Genomic DNA, 23,933 nt, shown 5'->3' with positions numbered 1-23,933 from the left:
ACTCTCTGGTTTCATGGTTCAACAAAATTGAATTAAACTCATTCCATTTATCATCCCAAATCAAATTAGTTCCTTCCAGAATATTCACAATGTATGTCCTGTCATATCTAGTTGCCATGTTATAAATAGATAACTCACTTTTCCAAACCACTCACTCAGGCCCCAAATTGCATTCATACAACAGCTCATCAACCCACACTTTTGTTGGTTGCCTCCTGAATCCACCCCATGTATAGAAGGTGCACATTATGAAACAGGAATTACACAGAGATACTAACTAAGAGGCTACTATGCACATGGAGCAAGTACGGTAAAACAGAAACCACAGCATTCACTCATGTGTTTGAATAACAACTACCTTCGGAAACAAATTCATTGGCATGACTACAAGATTCAATTTACTGTACATGATCCAAAAGGGTGTGTCATTTTGGAGATCAATATTTTAGTCATAATCAAAAGGAGAATAAGTCAATATATGTATATACTCAGGAGTGATGCTATTACCTGGAGGTAGTTTACAAGAGCCCACAAGCCTATCAGAGGCCTCATTTATATCCTTTCTCAAATATATGCACATCCGTTCAGTACAACATCCCAACTCCAGCCCAAACAGCACATATAAAAAAGCAAGGGTGAACATGATCATGTCTCTCAAACAGAGTCCTCTCTCTGATTGGACCAGAATATGTTTAAAAATATAAAGCAAGAATTATGCATTTATTCATTGTGTGTGTGTGGTGGGACAAGCTGGTTGATGAAAATAATAGCATGCAGGAACTATGTATGAATAAAGATACTTTTGTTATTTTAGGAATTTGATGATCACTCAATTCCAGCCAACAGGAATCACAATTACTCGTGTTTGGATCAATTTCTTTGTGCACATTACAAGGAACTTGAGTCATAATATTTTCTTTTCAGGTTTTACATGAAGACTACGTAAAGTGAAGAACAGCCATAAGGCAGGTTGTAGAGAAGGAAGGAGCAACAGCAACTTGAATGACAATGCTAATATTACCAATATCAGCAAGTCTCCTGTGTATCTCTGTTCATTGACTAATCATGTCACTAGGTTCAATTATACAGGGCATATTGGTCCCCAAATTATCTTCCCCGAGGTAGAATGTCAGGGAGGAGGGATCTTTGCCCCACAAGAATAGGAAGTCATGTCTCAGAGAGCTGCTGACCAATTAGAGATAACACCAGTGGGAATGGGGTTCACTGCTAGTATGGCACTCGGATGATGAGGAGGTAAAATGTGATGGATTAGAACCTTGTAAACATTTGCGGCTCAGCCAGGATGCATGGAGTGGGAGTGGAACTGGGGGTGGGGGAGATCGAGGTGGTTATACCTTGAGGAATGACCTACCCTTGCCCACCATCTAGGGCCTGGCAGCAGGATGAGGTCCTTAGATGAGAATTAGTTGCCCAGGTAAGGGGCTCAATTCATGCATCAACAGAGAAGTTGGCTGATGCCAATCCTGCCATCCGTATAATTGTGGTGGAGGCAAGGGTGGTGAAGGCTGCCTGCTGGATTTGATGTGTCTCTTGTCTTCAAATCAATTGGTGGGCCAAGTGTTAGATGCAGCCCATATTACTGCTTCATTGTGAGCAGTGAGTATTAACAACAAGCTGCACTCCACTATATCATACTGTTTCTAAAGACTTTGTCCAATAGATTTCCTCCCAGTGGAATGTGATACCTTCAGTAGGTTAAATTGTGTTTTCTAATAAGCAGTGCAAACAGCTACCGTATTATTGAAACAGTTGCTAAAAAGGCATTACCTAACTTGCCCAGATTCTACAATGAAGCCAATTTTACTATTACTTCTCCAAACAATGTGGAATAGATCATGCCTTGTGTAATAATGGCTACTATCTGATCCACTCCGCAAACGAACATACAGAAAGTCTACTATGTCTTTCAAGCTTCTGTGAATCCCACACATCGTGAAATTACAATTGTAAGCTTTTCATCAATTGACATTAGTGTTTCATGTTCCTGGTTCAGTTTTATATTCCTTCTGCCATCTTGGTAAAAAGACAACAGCAAAGAGTAAGATACTACCAAGTTTGCAATCAGCAAGAAACAAGGTAAGCTTAATAAAGAAATGTTTTAAATCCTAGATTGTAACAGCACAAATAGCAGGTCTGGATAAAACATGTCAGTTTTCAAACTATGGCAAATGCTTCAAAATGGAGCAAACTTCCATATTTCCTAGTCAAAATTCACACTATCGCCCACTCGACAAATATACTTTGCAGTATTAGAACTAATTTGCCCTTCAAAATTATCTAAATCCACCTTTGAGAAGATTACATAGTGTACTGTCTAGCTTTTTGCCTGCACAATGCAATTGAGGATGACTGTGACTTCAGCCATAACCAGTTCATGTCCTCTATATTCCCGTTATAGTTAAATCTTTTCTCAAGTCATAGAGAAAACCATTGGATTTTAGTTTTCACAGACAGACTGAACTACAAAACATAATCCCAAAAGACCAATAAAACCCCTGAAATCCAAACCAATAAAAGGTCATTTATCTTATTCAGTTACGTTGAAGCAGAGATCTTTATTGAAAACTATTTTTCACATACAATACTTTTTGATTGTCAGCTTTTTAGAAGCTCTGTGAGCTTGTTCATGATTTTTAGGTTAACATACATGTTCAAAAAGGGAAACATAATCTTCAAGATCAGCAACTAACACTATGTTATTAGCAATGTTAATTTATTTCACCCATGAAATTTGACAATACAATGGTTATCTTTTATCCCCAGTGGACCCCTGCATGAAGGCTGGATATCATTTCAAAACTTCTACTAAATAATGAATTTAACCAATTGTCATCTTGGTTCTTGCCTTAACATATTAGCTAAGAAAGAAATGACACATTGCTGATATTCAATTGATTATCTCAAAAGTTACAACCTATGTAAGCAAATATGGAACTCCAGTGGCAGAGATACGGACGCAGTCAATTTGGATGCACGATCAATCAACAGGAGAGATTAAATTGGAAGGTAATACTATAAAGAATGAAGTAGTGTTATTGCCTGGTCAAAAGATGTGTAAAGCTCAACAAATTTGGACAGCCAACAAAGTGATTGAAACCTGAAGTCCTTGCTTGTGGTGATGGACCAGAAATACCTAGACATTTTTATACTTTAACAACAAATTCTGGCTGAAAACAATGCCAATCTAAAATAAAGCTCTGGATAAAGGGTGTCACTTTAGTGTTTCACTGGGAAGGTGACATTTTGTAAATGAAACATACTCTTGAATCAAGTTCTGAGCTGATCAAAAATGTTTGAGAGACAAATTCTGAATAGGGACATAATAAAGCATAAGAAATAAGAGCAGACTTAGCCATCTGGTCCATCAAGCCTGCACTGTCATTCGATAAGATCATGGCTGATCCTTTTCTGGACTCAGCTCCACTTACCTGTCCCTCCATCATAATGCTTAATTCCTGTACTGTCCAAAAATCTAACTATTCTTGCCTTAAAAACATTCAACGAGGTAGCCTCAGCTGCTTCATTGGGCAGGGAGTGCCATAGATTCCCAACTCTTTGGGTGAAGAAGGTCTTCCTCAACCCAGTCTTAAATCTGCTTCTCCTTATTTTGAGGCTACATCCCCGAATTCTAATTTCACCCACCAGTGAAAACAACACCCATGCTCCTATCTTATCTATTCCCTTCATAATTTTATGTTTTTATAAGACTCCCCATCATTCTTTTAAATTTCAAGTCCCAGTCTATTCAGTCTCTCCTCATATGTCAACCCTCTCAATTCCAGAATCAACCTAGTGAACCTCCTCTTCACCCCCTCCAGTGTCAGTATATTCTTTCTCAAGTAACGAGATCAAAGCTGTATTCAGTACTCCAGGTGTGGCCTCACCAGCACCCTATACAGCTGCAGCATAACCTCCCATCCCTCAAGCAATGAAGGACAATATTCCATTTGCGTTCTTAATTATTTGCTACACATGCAAAAACAACTTTATGTGATTCATGCAACAGGGATACCGAGGTTCCTCTGCATAGCAGCCTGCTGCAATTTTTCACCATTTCAATAAAGGTCCATTTTACTGTTATTCCTAACAAAATGAATGACATCACATTTACCAACATAGTATTCCATCTGCCAGTGCTTACCCATTCACTTAACTTCCCTCTATAGATTTTCAGTTTAGGGTGTAGGTTTGCTCGCTGAGCTGTAGGTTTGATATCCAGACGTTTCATTACCAGGCTAGGTAACATCATCAGTGGCGACCTCCAAGTGAAGCGAAGCTGTTGTCTCCTGCTTTCTATTTATATCTTGGATGGGGTTCCTGGGGTTTGTGGTGATGTCATTTCCTGTTCGTTTTCTGAGGGTTGATAGATGGTATCTAGAGCTATGTGTTTGTTTATGGTGTTGTGGTTGGAGTGCCAGGCCTCGACGAATTCTCTGGCATGTCTTTGCTTGGCCTGTCCCAGGGTAGATGTGTTGTCCCAGTCGAAATGGCTTTTTTTCCTCCGTGTGTAGGGCTACGAGGGAGTGAGGGTCGTGTCTTTTTGTGGCTAGCTGGTGTTCGTGTATTCTGGTGGCTAACTTTCTTCCTGTTTGTCCTACGTAGTGTTTGTGGCAGTCCTTGCATGGAATTTTGTAGACGAAATTGGTTTTGTCCATAGGTTGTATTGGGTCTTTTAAGTTTGTTAGTTTTTGTTTGAGAGTGTTGGTGGGTTTGTGTACTACTAGGATTTTGAGGGGTCTTAGTAGTCTGGCTGTCATTTCTGAAACTTCTTTGATGTATGGTAAGGTGGTTAGGGTTTCTGGCTGTGTTTGGTCTGCTTGTCGTGGTTCTTGAGGAATCTGCGGACTGTATTTTTTTGAGTATCCGTTCTTCTTGAATACATTGTATAGGTGGTTCTCCTCTGTTTTCCGAAGTTCGTCTGTGCTGCAGTGTGAGGTGGCTCGTTGGAATAGTGTTCTCATACAGCTTCGTTTGTGTGTATTGGGATGGTTGCTGGTGTAGTTAAGTATTTGGTCAAACCTGCGTATACAGAAAATGCAGGTTTTGAGCTCTCCGTTGTCCGTTCTTTTGACTGTGACGTCCAGGAATGCGAGTTTGTTGTCGGTTTCTTCCCCCTTGGTGAACTTTATGGCTGTGAGGGTGTTGTTGATGATGTTAAATATCTCTTCTATCTTGTTTCGTTTTGTGATGACAAAGGTGTCATCTACGTAGCGGACCCAGATTTTTGGTTTAATGGTTGGATGGTTGATAGAAAGCAGGAGACATCAGCTTCGCTTCACTTGGAGGTCACCACTGATGATGTTACCTAGCCAGGTAATGAAACGTCTGGATATCAAACCTACAGCTCAGTGAGCAAACCTACACCCTAAACCTCAACCTGAGCTACAAACCTTCACAAACCTTGCAAAAAAAGACTTTCAGTGTCCTCTGCACACTTTGCTCTTCCACTCATTTTAGTTTCACCTGCGAACTTTGACACATTACATTTGGTCCCCAACTCTAAATTGAATAAATCACTAGCGGTGGGGGAAGAAAGCAGGATTGGAGGGGGTTGGGTGTATTCCAAAAGAAAGTATTCTGGTTAAACTTTTAGGCTCATTTTATTTTGAAATCAGAGATTGTAGTAACTATCAGTCCATGAAATAGCATTCCAAATAGAGCAGATTCTAATGAACGAACAGGAGAAGGACTATCATATGCCATTTCCTGAGTACTGTCTTACCAAGGGAGAAATTAAACCAACCTTAGTAATTTTGTGAAAACAAGATCTTGGAGAGTAGACATTTAACTGCAACACCAGAAACTCAATGTATAAAAATAATACCTTAATTATTACAAACATTTCATCATATACATAATGTTCACAAAATGGAGATCATTAAGGTCTGAGAAATTAGGAGTAAATGATGAAAAATCCTACCTCTACACGTTCTTCCATTTGGCGACATTGTATAACCGAACTCAGGGCAGGCACAGTTATAACTGCCAGGGATATTCACACAGCGGAATGTACAGAGGGTGCTTCCACTTTGCGCACACTCATTAATGTCTGAAATTCAAACTTTCTTTAGCGAATGCAACAAAAAAAATTCAAAAGCATGCTACCACTAGATGGCACCATAACTTGATTGCATATTCTCATTAAATATAGACATAACAATATTCACTTAGCAATGGGTGATACTTGTGAATCAACCTTTCTTGGTTTTGATATACCATCATCTTATACATTTTATTATTCCTGAAACTACAAATATTAGAATTATAGATTCACATTTTGCTATATTGGAAATAAAATGGTGGAAACCTTTTGCCTTATCCTCCTTGGGAGTTTAGTGATGGGGACAAATTAATCAGGTGGAATGTAACAAGGGGGACTCCAATACCTTCCAGCTCTACCCTGATTAAGTCTTGCACAGTCTTCCTGCTTTCCAGCCAATGAAGGCTTGTAAGTGGACAATTAGCATTCAGTTAAAGGCTCCATCCGGCTCCATTGATATTAAGACAGAAGCAAACAGAAACTAACCTGACAAGGAACAGAAAAAGCAAACACTGGTTTGTTCAGTTATGGGATTCCAGGGTGTCCCTTCTTCAAAGGAACCTAGCATCAGGAAGGGGGACCGCCCACAAAAGGTAATGCTAGCCCAATCTCACCCCTCTCCATTGCCAGCCTCACCCTGTGATCACTCTTTTGCTATCATTCAACTGCACCTGTGTGCCCCTTCAGTCCAAGGCCTCCAGTGGGTATCATTTCAGCAGCAACTGGTGCCGCTGAGTAGAGAAGAACTGCCAACCTCTGACTAGCAGCTCTCAGTGGATGGCACCTTCCACCCCATTGACAATGGGTGCTGACCCTCCCTCCCTCACTCCCCCCCATCACCCCCCCTCCCCCCCCATCCCCAACCTGTCCTGTCAAATGCCCAGGTAACTTGAGATGCACTGGCATTACTTCTGAAAGATTTAGCCATTGTCTTTCGTTGAACTGAATAGTTGAATACATAAAGATAATTGTCTCCTGTTTGAGATTCTGAGATACCAGTTCAGTAGTTATTGAGAAATTATAGGTTGTTTGATTTGCACTCTTGACCAGTTTCTATTTCTTACCTACCTAATAAGCTAAAGACAAGAATGTATATGCTGTTTGTTTTATTCATGGAATAATAATGGTAGTCTTCAGTGGCTTAGATCCAGAATAATCAGATCAAAACAGTTCATTTTAATGTATCGTCAATATCTAACGTAAAACAAAAAACCTATACTTACTGATTTAATTTTCTGTTGGCTTATGTCTTCCATTTAATGAAAATACACATTATGAATAATGATTACAGTATATTATCATTTTGTATCATTGAAAACCAGATAATTTAATATTGTAGTACAATATTATATACCAGTATTAATATTAGAAAACTAGTTATTCAAGAGCATTAGGTAATATGTTGTCAATGGCTGACAACATGTCTGAAATCAAGAAGCGACCTTTCACCATTAATTTAGTTTGTGACAGAGTCATAGTCAGAGTCATATTTCAAAAGGCAGAAGCGAGATAACATTATAAAATACAACTATCTTAAAATAAAGGAAAAAAAGACAAACCTCTGTTTAGTTTTAAGGGAGAGAACATTGAATTTTGTGCTCCACAACATAATGGATGTGAGATTAGAAGAATAGAATAATTGTTTGTTGTTTTCTTTAATAACCAAAGGCAACATGAAACAAAGGAACCAAAGGTTATCAGAAGTAGATAGGTATGTGGTTTTGAGGCCACAATCAGATTAGTATGATTTATTAAATGGTGCATCAGGCTAGAGGAATCCTATAATTTGCTCCTGCTTCTAATTCATATGTTCATCAAACACTTCCAGGTCAAGTACTGAGAATTGGATGCAATTTCAAGGAATTTCTACATTCTCCAACAATTGTGTACCTGTTAAAATGAAGAGTTTTCTACTAGCCAGCAGTTTATTTTGCTTGACCAGTTATGTGATGTTCAGATAGAATCCAGAGGGCCACTATAGAAAAGGATGCCACTTCTTTTGGGAAGTGTACCTTATTGCCAAGAAAGTGGCGCTTACATTTTTTCAAAAAGTAGAAAGGATATAGATTTCCTCAGAATAATTGACAGACAAGAATTCCTCAGTATAACCTAATTGAACATTAGAATGAATGCCATGACATTTCAGCATCTGCCTATGAAGGAAGGATTGTACATTCTGGGCCATTTGGTCATGAGAGAAAATCAAATTGTCACCCCTAGGGATCTGGGGTTTTAATGCAGGTGCATGAGGTCGACAAGAGAAGGTTGAGAGTGAACAATGAACTCAGTCTAAGTAAGCATTGCCACTGGTGCTAAACGATAAGACAGCATCAGAACCATTGGCATGAAGCTGACATGGAGCACAGCAAGGTGTGGAGGTATGGGACTTCAATTGAGTGACAAATGTTTCTTGCTGGGTGTCATGGATGGTTAAACCTAATTTTTCACATCAACATTTTAAAGAAACCTACAAAGGTAAATATAGTGAAGGCAATGACTGGATCTTGGCAATGCACAGAGCACACTGTTCACAACAAATCAACAAACTGTGGCCGAAGAGGTTGTAGGAAATAATGTGGAATAGTGATGTAAAACCCTGCTCTAACCACTGAATGGAAGGTATTTCAAATAGCAGAAACAGATAACTAGCAGCCACTGAGCAAACTTGCAAGTCATCTAGAGTGACAACACTTGAGGGCTAGTAAACATAAACCTGAACTATTCATGAAACAACATATGTTAACAGGCTTCAGCAGTTTCAGTGAAAGGTCTAGATCCACATTTATTTACATACATGCAGATTTTCATGTGTTTATATTACAGTCTTTCCTTAAATTGGCAAGATCTCTAAAAAAAAGAAACAAATTGGTCATAGGACTTTGCTTTCCGTTTGTGTCATGTGATAACTGTGTGCTTGTTGAAGCTGCAAGATTAATATTTACTACTTTCGATGCTCTTTGCTAATGTATTAACCTGTCAATTAACCTAGATTGGTGCCTAGAAATGGAGATGAAAGGACTGCATTCTAACAGTTTGTTTCCCATCCTATCATGCAAAGTAATTTAATGCCTTCACACTACTCTCATGAGCAATGCAGGAAGGAATTCTCTCTTGGCCAATAACTTTTCATGTATTAATTATGAGAAACTGATATTCATATGGTACTTTGGAGGAGAGGCTCAGATGTAAATAATGTCACCATCCAACTGTTTGTCTTGGTGCACTTCATTAAATCTTGTTTTGAGCATTTAGCAAGAAAGCACTACCTTACTTAACCATAGAACAGCAATATGTAAAAGACTGTTGACATATGAAAGACTTATCTTGCTGTGGCTCCCCTTACCTTCACAGGAATGCCCATCTAGTTCAGTGAGTTGGTAACCTTGTCTGCAGTAACACTGGTAGGACCCATAAATATTGGCACATTCCTGCCCACATATATTGTTCTCACATTCATTTATATCTACCGAGAAAAAGGCAGAGATAAAATTGCTTCATCACATTCATTGATTCTATGAAGTCTTACTTTGTAACTTTTTACATACCATTCTCTATAGGGATTGATATGATATCATCATTAACTAAAACAAGGCAACTCAGCAATGATCTATGATGATTAAGGAATCAAATTTCTCTTAAATTAAAATCATCTCACAACTTCTGAGTAATTGTTTTGAACATTACTATTAAGGATTTCATAATATGACTTTGGCACCAACTGCTGAGATAAACTCAAGACATTCTAATTTTGTTGTAGTAAACAAATGTGCCATAGTGGCAGAATGAACAAAATAATTGTAATCAATTATCCTCGATTCAGAAGAAGGAAATTACCAAGTGACCTTGCTCTTAGTTGTTACTTAGGGATCTGGCTAAAAATAAACTTCAACTTTATGCATTGAAGAAAAGGAACTTCAAGTTGTCTTTCCCAAAACAAACTTGGGAATGCTAATTCATATTCACCAGAAAAAAGTTGTAGGGCACAACTCAAAGGTGATGCAGCCAGAGCTGATGGCTAAGTCAGATGAACATATATTCTGGTCTAGATTACCATTGGCTATTGGAGATTAGATTAGACTTACAGTGTGGAAACAGGCCCTTCGGCCCAACAAGTCCACACCGACCCGCCAAAGCGCAACCCACCCATACCCCTACATTTACCCCTTACCTAACACTACGGGCAATTTAGCTTGGCCAATTCACCTGACCCGCACATCTTTGTGACTGTGGGAGGAAACCGAAGCACCCGGAGGAAACCCACGCAGACACGGGGAGAACGTGCAAACTCCACACAGTCAGTCGCCTGAGTCGGGAATTGAACCCGGGTCTACAGGCGCTGTGAGGCAGCAGTGCTAACCAATGTGCCACCGTGCCGCCCATAAAGGAGGTTGGAGGAGTAGCTAAAATTAAGAAATATGAGGCATTTCTGAATTTGAAGGAAGCAAGACCTGACAGCAATGGTGAGATAGTTACAAAGAATATTGATAAATACTGGATGTTGGCTTGAAGTAAAAGAGAATCAAATCAGACAGCACCCTAAGGATGAAAACTAAGGATGGTTGTGCAAGGGCTAAAAGTGACATTACACTACTTATACATGCCGGGTGCATGTAGGAAAATGGAAATCAGGCAGTATTTGGAGACCATCTTGGCAATGATGACGAGGAAGGAGCTGTGAGATTACTTCTGATGACTAGAGTGAGTGGCCATGAAAATGCTGATGTGAAGTGTTTAAGGCAGGAGCGCAGAAGAGAACCCCATCCAATATCTCCAAAGCTTCTGCAGAAAATGAGGCTGGTGATGAGAAAGGACATCGCTCACTTTGTCTGCAGGCTCCTGGAATGTGGTTGTCAAGGTTTCCTGCAGAGATTACAAAAGTCCTGACAATCCAATAATTGGAGTAATGTTTAAGAATTTTCTAAACTGAGACCAGGAAGTAGTGGGCCTCCCAGAGTAAAGGAAATTGAACTGTTATTTGATGATTGTATTACAAAATGATACAATGAGGAATATGAAAATGTATTTTCGGTAAGGATCAGAGGCAACTTTAAACAAGGTAATGCATTTTTCATAAGCATATATTCTTTAATGAACTAATATATAATGCAATGTCTATGGCATGTGTACTGCTTTATGTTTTCACTTCTGCTGCTCTTATTATTGACCGCACAATGATTAAAAATACCTTCACAATTCTTGCCATCAAGGGCTAGCTTGAAGCCAGAGCTGCAGGTACAGTAATAGGACCCAGGAGTATTCTCACAAGTATGTGCACACAGTCGACCTGGATAGCGCCAACATTCATTAACATCTGCCAGAAGCAAGCAAGATTCAATGACAGGACAAAAATGAGATAGTGCAAAAGCAGAAATTAACCAATCCTATCCAATAAAGATACCTTTCATTATTCATTTCAAGCTTCAGCAACCAATTCTCCATGAAATTTGAATCTATTTGGCTTCGCTGAATTTGGCGATGGAAAGATTAAATGTCTGTGCATGTCAAGGTACATTACGCATTTTAGTTGTTACACAGATAGTCATAAAAAAGAAATCAGAGGCGAGGACACAGACATTTGTTTGGTATGAAGGTGTTGGATTCCTATCAATAATGTATCATTTCTTTGCCACTGTTCTTTGGAGTAAACTTTTTTTTGCATCAGACCGAATATTGTTTGCACCACTGGTTTCATCCATAAATGTAATTTTAAATAGAAAAGTCATTTACTTGCAAATGCCAAGTTAGAATATGTGGAATAGTTCATGTACAGCCCAAAAATAGAAGCATCAGTTTGCTAACCTTTGTGCGGTATTAATCATCTCTTTTACACTCTCCACTTTAGCAAGTCTACAGTCATCAAAATGATGATGTTCAAAAAGTATTTTACATAAAAATGACTTTTCATAGTTGAGTAAGTAATTTTGCACTTCAATAGATGGAGAAATTACTTAACACTTCAGAAGAATTATTTCATTTATAACACTACTATGTAATGTAAGTGGGATGGAATGTAAGTGAATAAGAATTTTATGCAGTGGAATCATGTATTTGGCTGAGTATTTATCCAACCACACCTGAGTAAATGACCCACAAGTAATAACATCAATGCCTTAGGTAAACCACAGCCATCAGAACCCAAGAGTGCTTGCTTTTTGTAATGTTTATATTTAGTCAATGTATTGTCAATTTCAAATTTTTTTAAGTTCATGAGGTGAGTTTTTATATAACATTGGATGCAATAGTTGTCTATTAACATAAATTCAGAGAAATTGATAAAAGTAGTTCTGCATTTGCTTGCTCCACACTTGTTCTCCATTCTAAAGATGTCCATGGAAACAAGCATTTATTATTGGCTTATTTCAATTGATACTATTGAAAGATGGGCTAGGATTGAAAAATGCACATATGCAACACAATGACCTTGAACAATTTTATGTATGTGGCTATGCAAGTGTTTCTTACAAGATTTTACATATAGAGGTGCAGAGATTAAAAAATAAATTTTGCCCAAGGAAACACTTGATGCAGTGACTTCAAGCAGTTATGTTATAGGAAATGAAAGAAAATGATCAATATCTTTTTTGAGACTGTTCGTGCTTCCCAATGATCCAAGTAGCTACAGAAGTTCATGAATTCCTACTCCCTCCTTTTGTTTATTCATTTGTGAGATGTGGGTGTTGCTGGCTGGTCAGTATTTATTGCCCATCCCTAGTTGCCCTTGAGGAGGTGGTGGTGAGCTGTCTTCTTGAAATGTGGACATCCACCTGCTGAACATTGACCCACAATTCCATTAGGAAGGGTATTCCAGGATTTTGAACCAGCATGAAATATTCTTGAATCTTGAAGTCTTCCTGAAATCTGCACAAAGAACCCTTTGAAATCTGTGAACTTGTCCTCTGTCATCAGTGTTGTTGCTTTCTGATTTTGTTATCTTGAACACTTACATTAAATCATCAATCGTGATCACAATCCACTGTCATGACCTGTAGTCATAACTCAATGGTGTATCCTTAGCATACAGGAGAAAGTGAGGATTGCAGATGCTGGAGATCAGAGCTGAAAATGTGTTGCTGGAAAAGCGCAGCAGGTCAGGCAGCATCCAAGGAACAGTAGATTCGACGTTTCAGGCATAAGCCCTTCCTGAGAAAGGGCTTGTGCCCGAAACGTCGAATTTCCTGTTCCTTGGATGCTGCCTGACCTGCTGCGCTTTTCCAGCAACACATTTTCAGCATCCTTAGCATACAAACAATATATCGTGCATGTGGTTCTGAATAACTCAAACCATCTAACATTAATCCTTCATGTGCATTAAAAAAGTAAATTGCAATACCAGAAAGAATTCATAACATATAACACACATAAGAAATTGAAGTATATAAGAAGCATAAAAAGTATTTTAAAAGTTGACATTTCCCACAAGAGGTAGTCTAGCATGCTGTGGCTCTTCTGGCCCTGGTGCACACTGATAACTCTGGGACTGAGTAAACAGCTTCTGGTTGAAATCAAACACAGTTATACTTGACAAAGCAGTATTCTGGGCAGCTTTTCAGATTGCTAGAGACTTACAACTATCCATTTGACACAATTTCCTTTCTGCTGCTCTTTTAATGGTTACACAAAGATACACAAAGCCTGCTTTTTCAGGTCTATCCTGACCCAGAGGTGATTGAGTAAGGTTAATGCCACTGACCTTACAGCAAGTCCCCAACTCCAACCCAGGCCCAAACCTTTTGTAATGGATTTTTTTTATTCTTCTTCAGACCGTGTGAATTACTGATGGAGGGCATTGTCCTGTTGGACACTCTTTCATTGTGCAAAATTTTCCAGCCCACTCTACATCGTCATAGTCCTTAAGGCTCATGCCAGATCATATGGTACCTACAGATTCATCTAGCTCCATGGAGAAGCTTCAACATTAGCATGGAGAGAGAGCAAGCTAAAGCTGAAGCTCTGACGAAGAGTCATCTGGACTCCATCCTTTAGCTTGCTGTCTCTCTATGGATGCTGCGCGATCCATTGTGATCTCTAGCACGTGATGTTTTCAGTACAGATTCCAGCATCTGCAGTACTTTTCTCCAACAATATTACCATTTGAAGATAATTCTCATTTAGATTTATTAATTAATCTGTTCAGAGATATTATAACATACCTTTTGAGTATGTGAGATTGTTTGGATCAGTATGTCTCCAGTGAAATAATGGGTATTTGTAAAGAAAACTTTGAATACTGGCTCCAGTTCTATCCTTCACTGCCTGTTTATCCTGAATAGAATATCAAGCAAGCCTATGGTGGGTTTTAAAAAGAAATCCAAAGAACTGCTGGAAATCTGATCCAAAAACAGGAATTGCTACAAAAACTCAGCAGGTCTGACAGCAGCTGTGGAGAGAAAGCAGAGTTAACGTCTCGTGACCCTTCTTCAGAAGGCTATAGAAGAGTAGATTTATCTCAGAGAAGCCACCTAAGAACTGTCCTCTCTAAAGTAGAGAAGCATGGAGCCCTTGGAGTTAATTAAAATGATGTTTTGCGGGAACTACCACCGTGAATGTTCTCTTACTGTGTGCAGCAGGTCTTTCAGTTTCAAGGCTGGACATTAAATTAAGCTTGATTGGTGGTGCTGCCTGGAAATGTTACTTTTCTTCAATACAAAATACATTCAGTACAAATTTTTTTTATGCTTGTTTTAAAATTTTCAAGAGAAAAGCAAGCACTGCCCACAAAAGCAACTATGCCTCCTGGAGGAAGAGTAATGCTGCTATTTGGTCTCATTTGCAAGTGTTCAAAATGATTAACTTGGAACTTTAAGGTACAAAGTCAATACAGTCACATATCAAAGGGGTTTGAATGCATTTTTTTAAGATTTGCTGGTAAGTGACCACTGTAATTCAGTTAAATTATAAATTGTACGACTTTTAAAAGTATTTTGCTATAATTTAAATTCATGTCACTCACAGTTAATAAAATTTACATAGCACCTTTCATGACCACAAGGTGTCCCAAAGTGCTTTGTAGCTAATGAAGTACTTTTGAAGTATAGTCCATGTTGTAATGTAGGAAACACAGTAGCCAATTTGTGCCCATCAAATTCTCACAATCTGCAATGTAGTACTTAAGAGATAATCCATTTTTGTGTGTGTTGTTTGAGAGATAAATATTGGCCAGGACACCAGGAATAACTTGGCATTGCGATTAACATGTAGCATGTTAAATGAAGCAGGGCATATTGTGTCACAATACTGTTAGTGCCTCAATCCATATGTGCATCTGTCAGAAATTATGACGTAAGTTAGATAATTGACTACTACAAGAAACTCAGTTACTCAGTTATTTAAGTCACGTATCTATGTCTCAGCACAATGTAGATGAAGTGCATCTTGAGTACTAATGAAGTCAGAACATCATAAAGTTTTTTACAGCATAAAAAGAGACCCCAAAATCCATCTATTCTAACCCCATTTTCCAGCACATGGCCCGTAGCCTTGCATGATATGGTGTTTCAAATGCTCATCTAAATAGTTCTTAAATCACTAGAGGGTTCCTGCCTCTACCATCCTTTCAGGTAGTGAGTTCCAGATATCAACAATGCAATGGGGAAGATGTCTTTTCTTCAAATCCTCTCTAAACCTCTGCTTAAAACCTTAATGCTGTGCCCCCTGATTAATGACCCTTCTACTAAGGGGAAAGGTTTTTTCCTATCTAACCCGTATATGCCCTCAGAACTTTGTACACCTTAAACAGATTCCCCCTCAGCCTCCTCTGCTCGAAGAAAAACAGCTCCAGCCTGTCTAGTCTGTCTTCTTAGCTGTTCCCATCATTTCAGCCCAGGCAACATCCTGGTGAGGCAACAGGCACACAGTATTCCAATTGTGGTCTAACTAACATTACATCCATCATAACTTCCTTTCTCTTGTACTCAATGCCCCGACTAACAAAGGCAAGTAGCCTAAATGCCTTCTTAACCATATCACCTACCTGAATTTCACAAATTCTGTGAATATGCACACCAAGGTCCCTCAGATCATCTAGTGTGCATACTCAAGATTAAATTTCATTGGCCACTGTTTATCCCTTTAACCATGTCTATGTCATCCTGCAGTCTAATGGTTTCCCCCTTACAGCACCAATTTTTGAGTCATCTGTGAACTTACTGGTCATATCTCCAGCATTTGTGATTAAAATCATGAACGTACACTACAAACAGCAAGGGACCCAGTACCAAACCCTGTTGCACATCATTGAACACAGGCTCCGAGTTACAAAACATCTTTTGATCATCACCCTCTGCTTCCTGCCACAGTGCCAATTTTGATCCAATTTCCCAAATTGCCCTGAATCTCATGGACTGTTAGTTTCTTGACCAGTCTGCCATGTCAGAGCTTTTCAAAAGCCTCCCTAAGTCTATGTAGACTGCATAGACTGTGGTATCCTCATCCACACACCCAGTCACTTCCTCGAAAAATTGAATGAAAATTGTTAAATGTGATCTCCCACTTACAAATCCATGTTAACTATCAGTGACTTTTATGTACTTACCAATGTCTTTTAAATGCTGCAACTGTATCTGTTTCCACCGCTTTCTCTGGCAGTTCATTCTGTTGTCCTTCATGCCCTTTTTAAACCTTTCTACCATCACCTTAAAAATATGCCCCTAGTTTTGAACTCCCACGTCTCATTTGTTCACGTATATCGCACTCCACCTCCCTGATTTCTAGACCCACATTGTCCTTCTTTATTGTGAATGCAGTGCAACATACTCGTTTAGAACCTCTGCTTTGTCTTCTGGCTTCACACGCATATTGTTACTTCTGTCCCCAGTGGGAGTTATTCTTCCCTGCTTATTATCTTGCCTTGCAATATACTTATAAAACATCTATGGGTTTTCCTTGATGTTAGCCACTGGTAATTTTCATGTTCCTTCTTCACTCTTCTAATTTCTTTTTTAAACAACCCCCTGCACTTTTTATACTCCTTGACAACATCCACTATTTTAAGCCTTGAGTATCCACCATAAGCTTTATATTTGTTTGTAATCCAATCCTGTACACCCCTTAAAGTCCATGGTTCTCACCCCTCACATCTACAATATATGTTTGTCCTGCACTCCTACTATTTTTCTTTTGAATACTGCCCTGTTGTGGATTTTCCTGTAAGTATCTGCTTCCAATTTACTTTGGCCAGATGGCAGAAACCATCAAATGTACATGTTGCGTTATAAATACTGAATTATCATTGTAGGTTCTCAGAAGTTTTGGACTTTCTAGAATAATTTTGAAAATTAATACAAAGAGTTTGCCTACCAATGCATGTTCTGCTGAGCGCATTGTACTGATAGCCACTCTTGCAATCACAGCGATAGCTCCCAGGTATATTCTGACAGACTTGTCCTTCGCCACATCGATGCACTCCGCTCTGACATTCATCAACATCTGTGCCAACAAAGATTCATAGAGTTCACTACAGTGAAAAAAATTGACTCCATCAGATCTTTAAATCATGTTGTATGCTAAAGGATTGATGCAGTTTTCACATTACAGTGATTAAAAAGTACGGTTTCTTACATTGTTCTAAAGTATGACATAAGAATGCAGTGACTTGGGACTATGTGAACTGTACTTACCAACACAATGACTACCATCAGGACTAGCATGATAACCCCTTCCACATGTGATGACAGTTCTTTTGCATGTGTAAGATCCAATAGTATTTATGCAATTGAACCCAGGTTTGCAAGGCTGAGCTATAGTAGTGCATTCATTAATGTCTGTAATGAAATTTAAAATAATCAATTGTTAATAAATAATAATGTTTTGTCATGAAATATCCAACACTGACATGCCAACATCAGTTTAATAACCCTTGAATAGTTCAGTAAAATGTTGACTGGTGGCCCTGAATAAATCTTAAGACCATAAGACCATAACAATTAGGAGCAAAGGTAGGTCAATCAGCTCATCTATTTTTTTTCCACTATTCATTGAGATCTGATAACCTTCAACTCCACTTTCCAGCTTTTTCCTTATTACACCTTGATTCCCACACTGATTAAAAATTTATCACAGCCTTGAAACAACTTAATGACCCAACCTTTGTAACAAAGAATTTCATAAATGCAGTACCCTCTGAGATAAGAAATTCCTCCTCATCTTGGACTTAACCGTGCCACTCCTTGAGATTATGCCTTCTGTTCCCAGAGGGGGAAACAGCTTTTCACCATCAAACCTGTCACATCCCTTAAGAATCATATATGTTTCGATAAGGTCTCCTCTGATTCTTCTAAACTCCAATGGGTGAAGTCCTCAGCTACTTAACCTCTCCTCAATAGACAGTCCCTCCAAACTCAGAATCAACATAGTGAAGATTCTCTAGACTGTCATTATATTCTTCCTTCAATAAGGGTCCCAAAACTGCTCATAGTATTCCAGCTTTGGACTGATTACATGTTCAGTTACATAATGAATTATGTAATAATGTGTACATAGCAATACACTGGGTTTATTATGCTATTTTATTTCTATTGTTTCAACAAGACTCTTCCTACATTTTTCTCATGACAAATTTGAGACTGCTTGAAGATCACAAATTAGTTTATTTCCCAGTCATAGATTCCCTACACTGTGGAAGCAGGCCATTCAGCCTATTGAGATCACACCAATCTTCCGAAGAGCAGCCCAACCCATCCTAACCCCTTACCCTACCCCTATAACCCTGCATTTCCTATGGCTCGTCCACCTAGCCTGCACATCCTTGGACACTGTGGGTAATTTAGCATGTCTAATCCACTTAATAATGGACTTTTAGACTGTAGGAGGTAATTAGAGCACCCGGAGGAAATCCACGCAGACACAGAGAGAATGTGCAAACTCCACACATACAGTTGCCCAAGGGTAGGATCGAACCTGGGTCTCTGGCACTGTGAGGCAGTGGTGCTAACCACTGAGCCACAGTGCCTAGTTTCCGTTTTGATTTCTGATTATTCTGGTTTGGTAATTATGTTCAAATGACACAATTTCATAACTGCACACCAATGCTTGCAACAAACATTGGAGTCTACAGCTGTACAATTAGCATTGAGGTTCATTCAGCATGTGTAATATAAAGCATTACTATTCTTTTTTAAAGTCTTGAGTTTCATAAAGCACAGTGGATATTTTTAATCTGGTATAACAGTGTAAAAAACACAATTTGATTGTGAATGACCCTGCTTTTGCAGCCATTGGTGAAGTAACGGTGCTTGCTGCTGACTTTAAAAAATCGCCAACAAAGATCTGATGATCTCTATGGCTTGGACTTTGCCTGTCACAACTTATAATTATTCACAAACTAAAAACTGAAGACTAAGACATGCACGTGGAATTAAGGTAGAAGCTGAACGATTATAAACTTTTTGAATAAACCTGAAAATCAATGGAGAAATGTCATATTCTACAAATATAAAATTAGTTTTCAGCAGCACAAAGTAATTATTCATAATTAGATTAGATTAGATTACTTACAGTGTGGAAACAGGCCCTTCAGCCCAACAAGTCCACACTGACCCGCCGAAGCGCAACCCACCCATACCCCTACATTTACCCCTTACCTAACACTATGGGCAATTTAGCGTAGTCAATTCACCTGACCTGCACATCTTTGGACGGTGGGAGGAAACCAGAGTACCCGGAGGAAACCCATGCAGACACGGGGAGAACGTACAAACTCCACACAGTCAGTCGCCTGAGGCGGGAATTGAACCAGGGTCTCTGGCACTGTGAGGCAGCAGTGCTAACCACTGTGCCACCGTGCTGCCCACTATGAAGTTAGTATACAGATGTAACCCTAGTTACACCTCATTCAACAATACATAATGTTTTGAGGGGTTTTTGCAGAGATTAATAGTGGAAGTTCAAATCATTTCAGATGATTTCAGTGGATTTCCACCTGTGCAGTCTCCAACAGTGTACCCTATGGAGAGCAGGGAATCCCTGACAGCAACCTCTGACTTTCCATGTAAAATTACATTTGTGTGGCTATCAGGAGTTGCAATCAGTTTCATAGTTGTACAATCATACATTCCTTTCAGTATTTTATTCAAACAATTTCCTATATATATAAGGCAGTAGTCATGCATATGCATGCCTATACACAATACTATGGGATTACATTCATCAAGGGCATTGTGTTTGTGGAGGTATGTGTCCCATATTTTATTCCCAAACATCAGTGGGCAATTAATCAACAATCTATGCACATTGCATCTAAATGCTGCATCTTCCCTTGGATGCTGACCAGTGCTGTGTGAAGGATTGAGTCTAGCATAATCCTGGAGGTATATTAGCAGCATTTGAAAGCATTTTTCTCCCAAAAGTAAAAGCAATTTTATTTTGGGTGGGGAGCATGCAGAAGTCCATTTCAATCTAAACCCAATTACTTGTGATTGTCTCAGTGAAGTTACAATTTGCATAAAAGCAACATTTTGCTTCCATCTTTGGCTTGATGTTAAGTCTGACAGGTGATAGGAATCAAATGGCAGGACAGTCATGTCACAGTGTCTCTGCACAGCTGCAGCATTCCCTAGGCAACTGATTCATTCAAAGTATCCTCTCCATCTGAATTAACACCTCCATTGAAGGCAAATATTTATTTCCCCATGGTTGCACTTTTATGGTGGATTGAAAACATGCTTCATGCTGCCTCCAAGTGGGGTAGAAATTGTCAACGATATCACAAAGGAATTATCTTAATTTGTAAGAATAATATTATTTCACCATTGTTTTTGGAATGCATTTAGATGTGCTCCTGCATTGAATTTACGGTTCATAGAGTCATAGAGATGTACAGCATGGAAACAGACCCTTCGGTCCAACCCATCCATGCCGACCAGATATCCCAACCCAATCTAGTCCCACCTGCCAGCACCCGGCCCATATCTCTCCAAACCCTTCCTATTCATATACCCATCCAAATGTTTCATCAAAACTCACTAGCATTGTTCAAAATAATTTACTGACATTCACCTAAACAAAGCACAACAAATTATTCTTTAACAGGTTTTTCAGAAAAATCATCCAGAATAATAATTTTATTATTCAAGTAACTGCAAAATCAGAAAGAAAACATTTTGAAGGCATAGCTTGGTCAATCTGTAGACATCTAGGCCTTGGCTACTTGGTTTCCCACTGCAGCAGTGTTGTGGGGTGGAGGGTCAAGGAATGATTTGTTTTTGCATCATAATTTGTGAGTTTTAAAATGATTTTTAAAATTGGAACTCTGCTGAGTTGAAGAAGATCCAAGGTTTAAAAACTGCAAGTGGGAGGAATGGGAGAGCTTTCTGAGCCATTTTCTTAAATTGGAAGTAAGTTGAGAAATAATGAACACTACATTAAATTGAAACTAAACGGTATCACTGTTATATTGTTATGAATTTATAACGTTAAACATTTGTTACATTGAGTTATGTAAAACTTTGATGTTGAATATATCTCCACACTTCTGCACACCATATTCAGTGAAAGAAATTTACCTAATTCTTGTAAGTGCCTCAAAAGGTGCACCTAATGGGTTAACAGATTCAATTTCGACTGCTGGCTTTCATTTTTACAAAATTACTTGGATGTACAGTTCCATAAAATATTAAACTGGATTCAACTTTTAATTAATTTTGTCTCTTTTCAAGATTTCTTTCAGAAAGTCTATTACCATGGCAGATGCCTTGTGAATCCTGCAGAAATCCCTCAGAGCAACGCATTTTTAGATGACAACGGAATGACCCTGGAGTGTTCTGACATTCATAATTTACTGCACAGTTGTGATTGCCTCGCTCACATTCATTGATATCTGGAAATGGAAAAAGATTGCGTCAGCATCCACTGCTCAGCACTGTGTTAATCATGAAGCAAGGCTGTGTTTATCTAATTCATCATGCAGAAGGATACTAGTACAAGAATTATCTCGGCACTACTAGGCCACTTCTCTTTACAGCCACACAATAATAACAAGTAGCATGGAAGCAATTTATCTTAAATAACAACAATATGTAATGAAGAATTTTTTTTAGCTGAATGTCTTTAAGTCTGGGAGTGGAATTGTTACCAGGCATTCATTATTAGCTATTTGGCACTATCCTTGTGATGTATTTCAATATTTGGTGTCGTATACATTTTCATGTGTGTAAAAGAATCAAAGAAGTCATAGGGAGTGAAAATGAATTTTTAATGAGGCATAGCAGTTATGGTGTTGTCATTTGTCCTGATATCTTCTGACATGATTCAGCATCACATTATGTTTTGTAACACCCCGTCTAACACCAAAGAATATTTTAATATGTGAAAGGTCCCAAATTATTATTGTTATTGGCGACACATTCCCAAATAAAGCAGCTATCCATACTAATGCCTCAGATTTCTGCGTTTTAACTGTTCTCTGTTAGTTCTATCGACAGTATTCAACCACAAGGTGGAGTTGGAGGTCTAATTTTAACATGAGTGCAACTGCAGGATGTCTTGCTAGGATTTTTTTCTTCTAGAACATTTGCCGCACTGGTTTAAGTGAAATCATTAAATATGTTTCTGGCAGACTATTGATTATAATGGCGTAAAATGTGGGTGATTATACAGTGTGGAATGTGAACAATTATACAATGTGAAATATGGGTGATTATACAGTATGAAATGTGGGTGGCCAAAATATAGAATTTGCGATTCTGCAAGAGCTGCCACGCTACATAAAAAGAAATCCTGCTCCACAGGATATAGCAGAGTGGTCGTAATCGAGTCTGAGCTGGAAGGCTCATTGGTAAATAACCAGTTACATTTTCAATGTAGGATTCTCACCATCACCTTAGATGGGCCAAAAGAAACAGGTAGAGCCTTGTTAATGGTGTTTATGTAACATGACAGGAATTTTAATTACCCTTGTGGAGTGGAAATGCAGCAGTGTGCAGTTAGAATTAAGCAGCTTCTTTATCAACAGTTCTGATTTTAACAGCATTGTTTTGCTGGGCTTGGGTAAAGTGGAAATTTAGTGGATACATGCTAACTTGTGCGGCGTAACGTCAACGGGACTCATCAGATTTTTTTCCTGACTCAAGTGGAGGAAGTTGCTGTGTCTCTTCTATCAGGTAATTGCAGATTAGTAGGTGCCAGGAATAACAAAGGGATACTCCAGCAGAGTGGAAAAGTTCCTTTCTGAGGCCACAACCATTCTTTTGTGCCAGATAAAGTAGCAGCTCCTGGAGCGTTTTCCTTACGATCCTCACTGGTTTTGTTTATGTAGAACTGCCTTGATTAGTGAAATACTGTCTTAGTGTAAAGAGCAGTCCTTATCACTTTTTGAATGAAATTCAGGTTGTGCTCATCTGGTTGCATTAAGATTTGGAGCTGGCTTGTCCAGGCAGAACAAGCACCATTGAACAGTTTATTGGTAAGTAACTGGTGCTTGATACAATTATTAAAGGCTTCTATTAACAACCACCTGCAAGTTGGGAATGCCTTGATAGGGATACTTTCATGAGTTGTACAATGTTGCACTTGAGTGATTTTGCACAATAATGGATATGTTGTCAAGAGTGTGGAAAAACACAGGAGGTCAGGCAACATCTGAGGAGCAGGAGAATCAACATTTCGGGCAAAAGCCATTCCTCATGAATCTGCAGTCCTCACTTCCACCTAGATAACAATGCTGTATCTATTCTCAAACACCTTTATTGGCAAACAAAACAGAAATCACTAGTGAAACTCAGCAAGTCTGGCAGCATCTGTGGGCAGAAAACAGAGTTAATGTTTCGAGTCCAGTGATTCTTGATCAGAACTGTCCATCTGACACTGATGCTGCTAGACCTGCTGAGTTTCACCAGTGATTTCTGTTTGTGCTTCAGATTTCCAATACCTACACTTCTTT

At 38.8% G+C, this 23,933-nt stretch overlaps 1 protein-coding gene across 4 annotated transcripts in view; it reads right to left on the bottom strand.

The window, feature by feature from the left end:
* The window catches only part of fbln2 (fibulin 2), a 181,667-nt gene that overhangs the window by 9,206 nt on the left and 148,528 nt on the right, over positions 1 to 23,933 (bottom strand). For all 4 annotated transcript variants that reach the window (XM_060835552.1, XM_060835553.1, XM_060835551.1 and 1 more), the window contains 6 exons: positions 21,735 to 21,872; positions 17,677 to 17,820; positions 17,357 to 17,485; positions 11,247 to 11,372; positions 9,405 to 9,524; positions 5,942 to 6,070 (listed from right to left, as the gene is read on the bottom strand). In XM_060835552.1, the coding sequence (XP_060691535.1) occupies positions 5,942 to 6,070; positions 9,405 to 9,524; positions 11,247 to 11,372; positions 17,357 to 17,485; positions 17,677 to 17,820; positions 21,735 to 21,872 (786 nt within the window). The remainder of the gene's footprint in view (positions 1 to 5,941; positions 6,071 to 9,404; positions 9,525 to 11,246; positions 11,373 to 17,356; positions 17,486 to 17,676; positions 17,821 to 21,734; positions 21,873 to 23,933) is intronic.

The sequence above is a fragment of the Hemiscyllium ocellatum genome, chromosome 14 (assembly GCF_020745735.1).
Source record: "Hemiscyllium ocellatum isolate sHemOce1 chromosome 14, sHemOce1.pat.X.cur, whole genome shotgun sequence".
In the NCBI taxonomy this organism is placed as follows: Eukaryota; Metazoa; Chordata; class Chondrichthyes; order Orectolobiformes; family Hemiscylliidae; genus Hemiscyllium; species Hemiscyllium ocellatum.
Note: the sequence above shows the minus strand (reverse complement) of the source record. Positions and strands in the feature narration are given on the sequence as shown.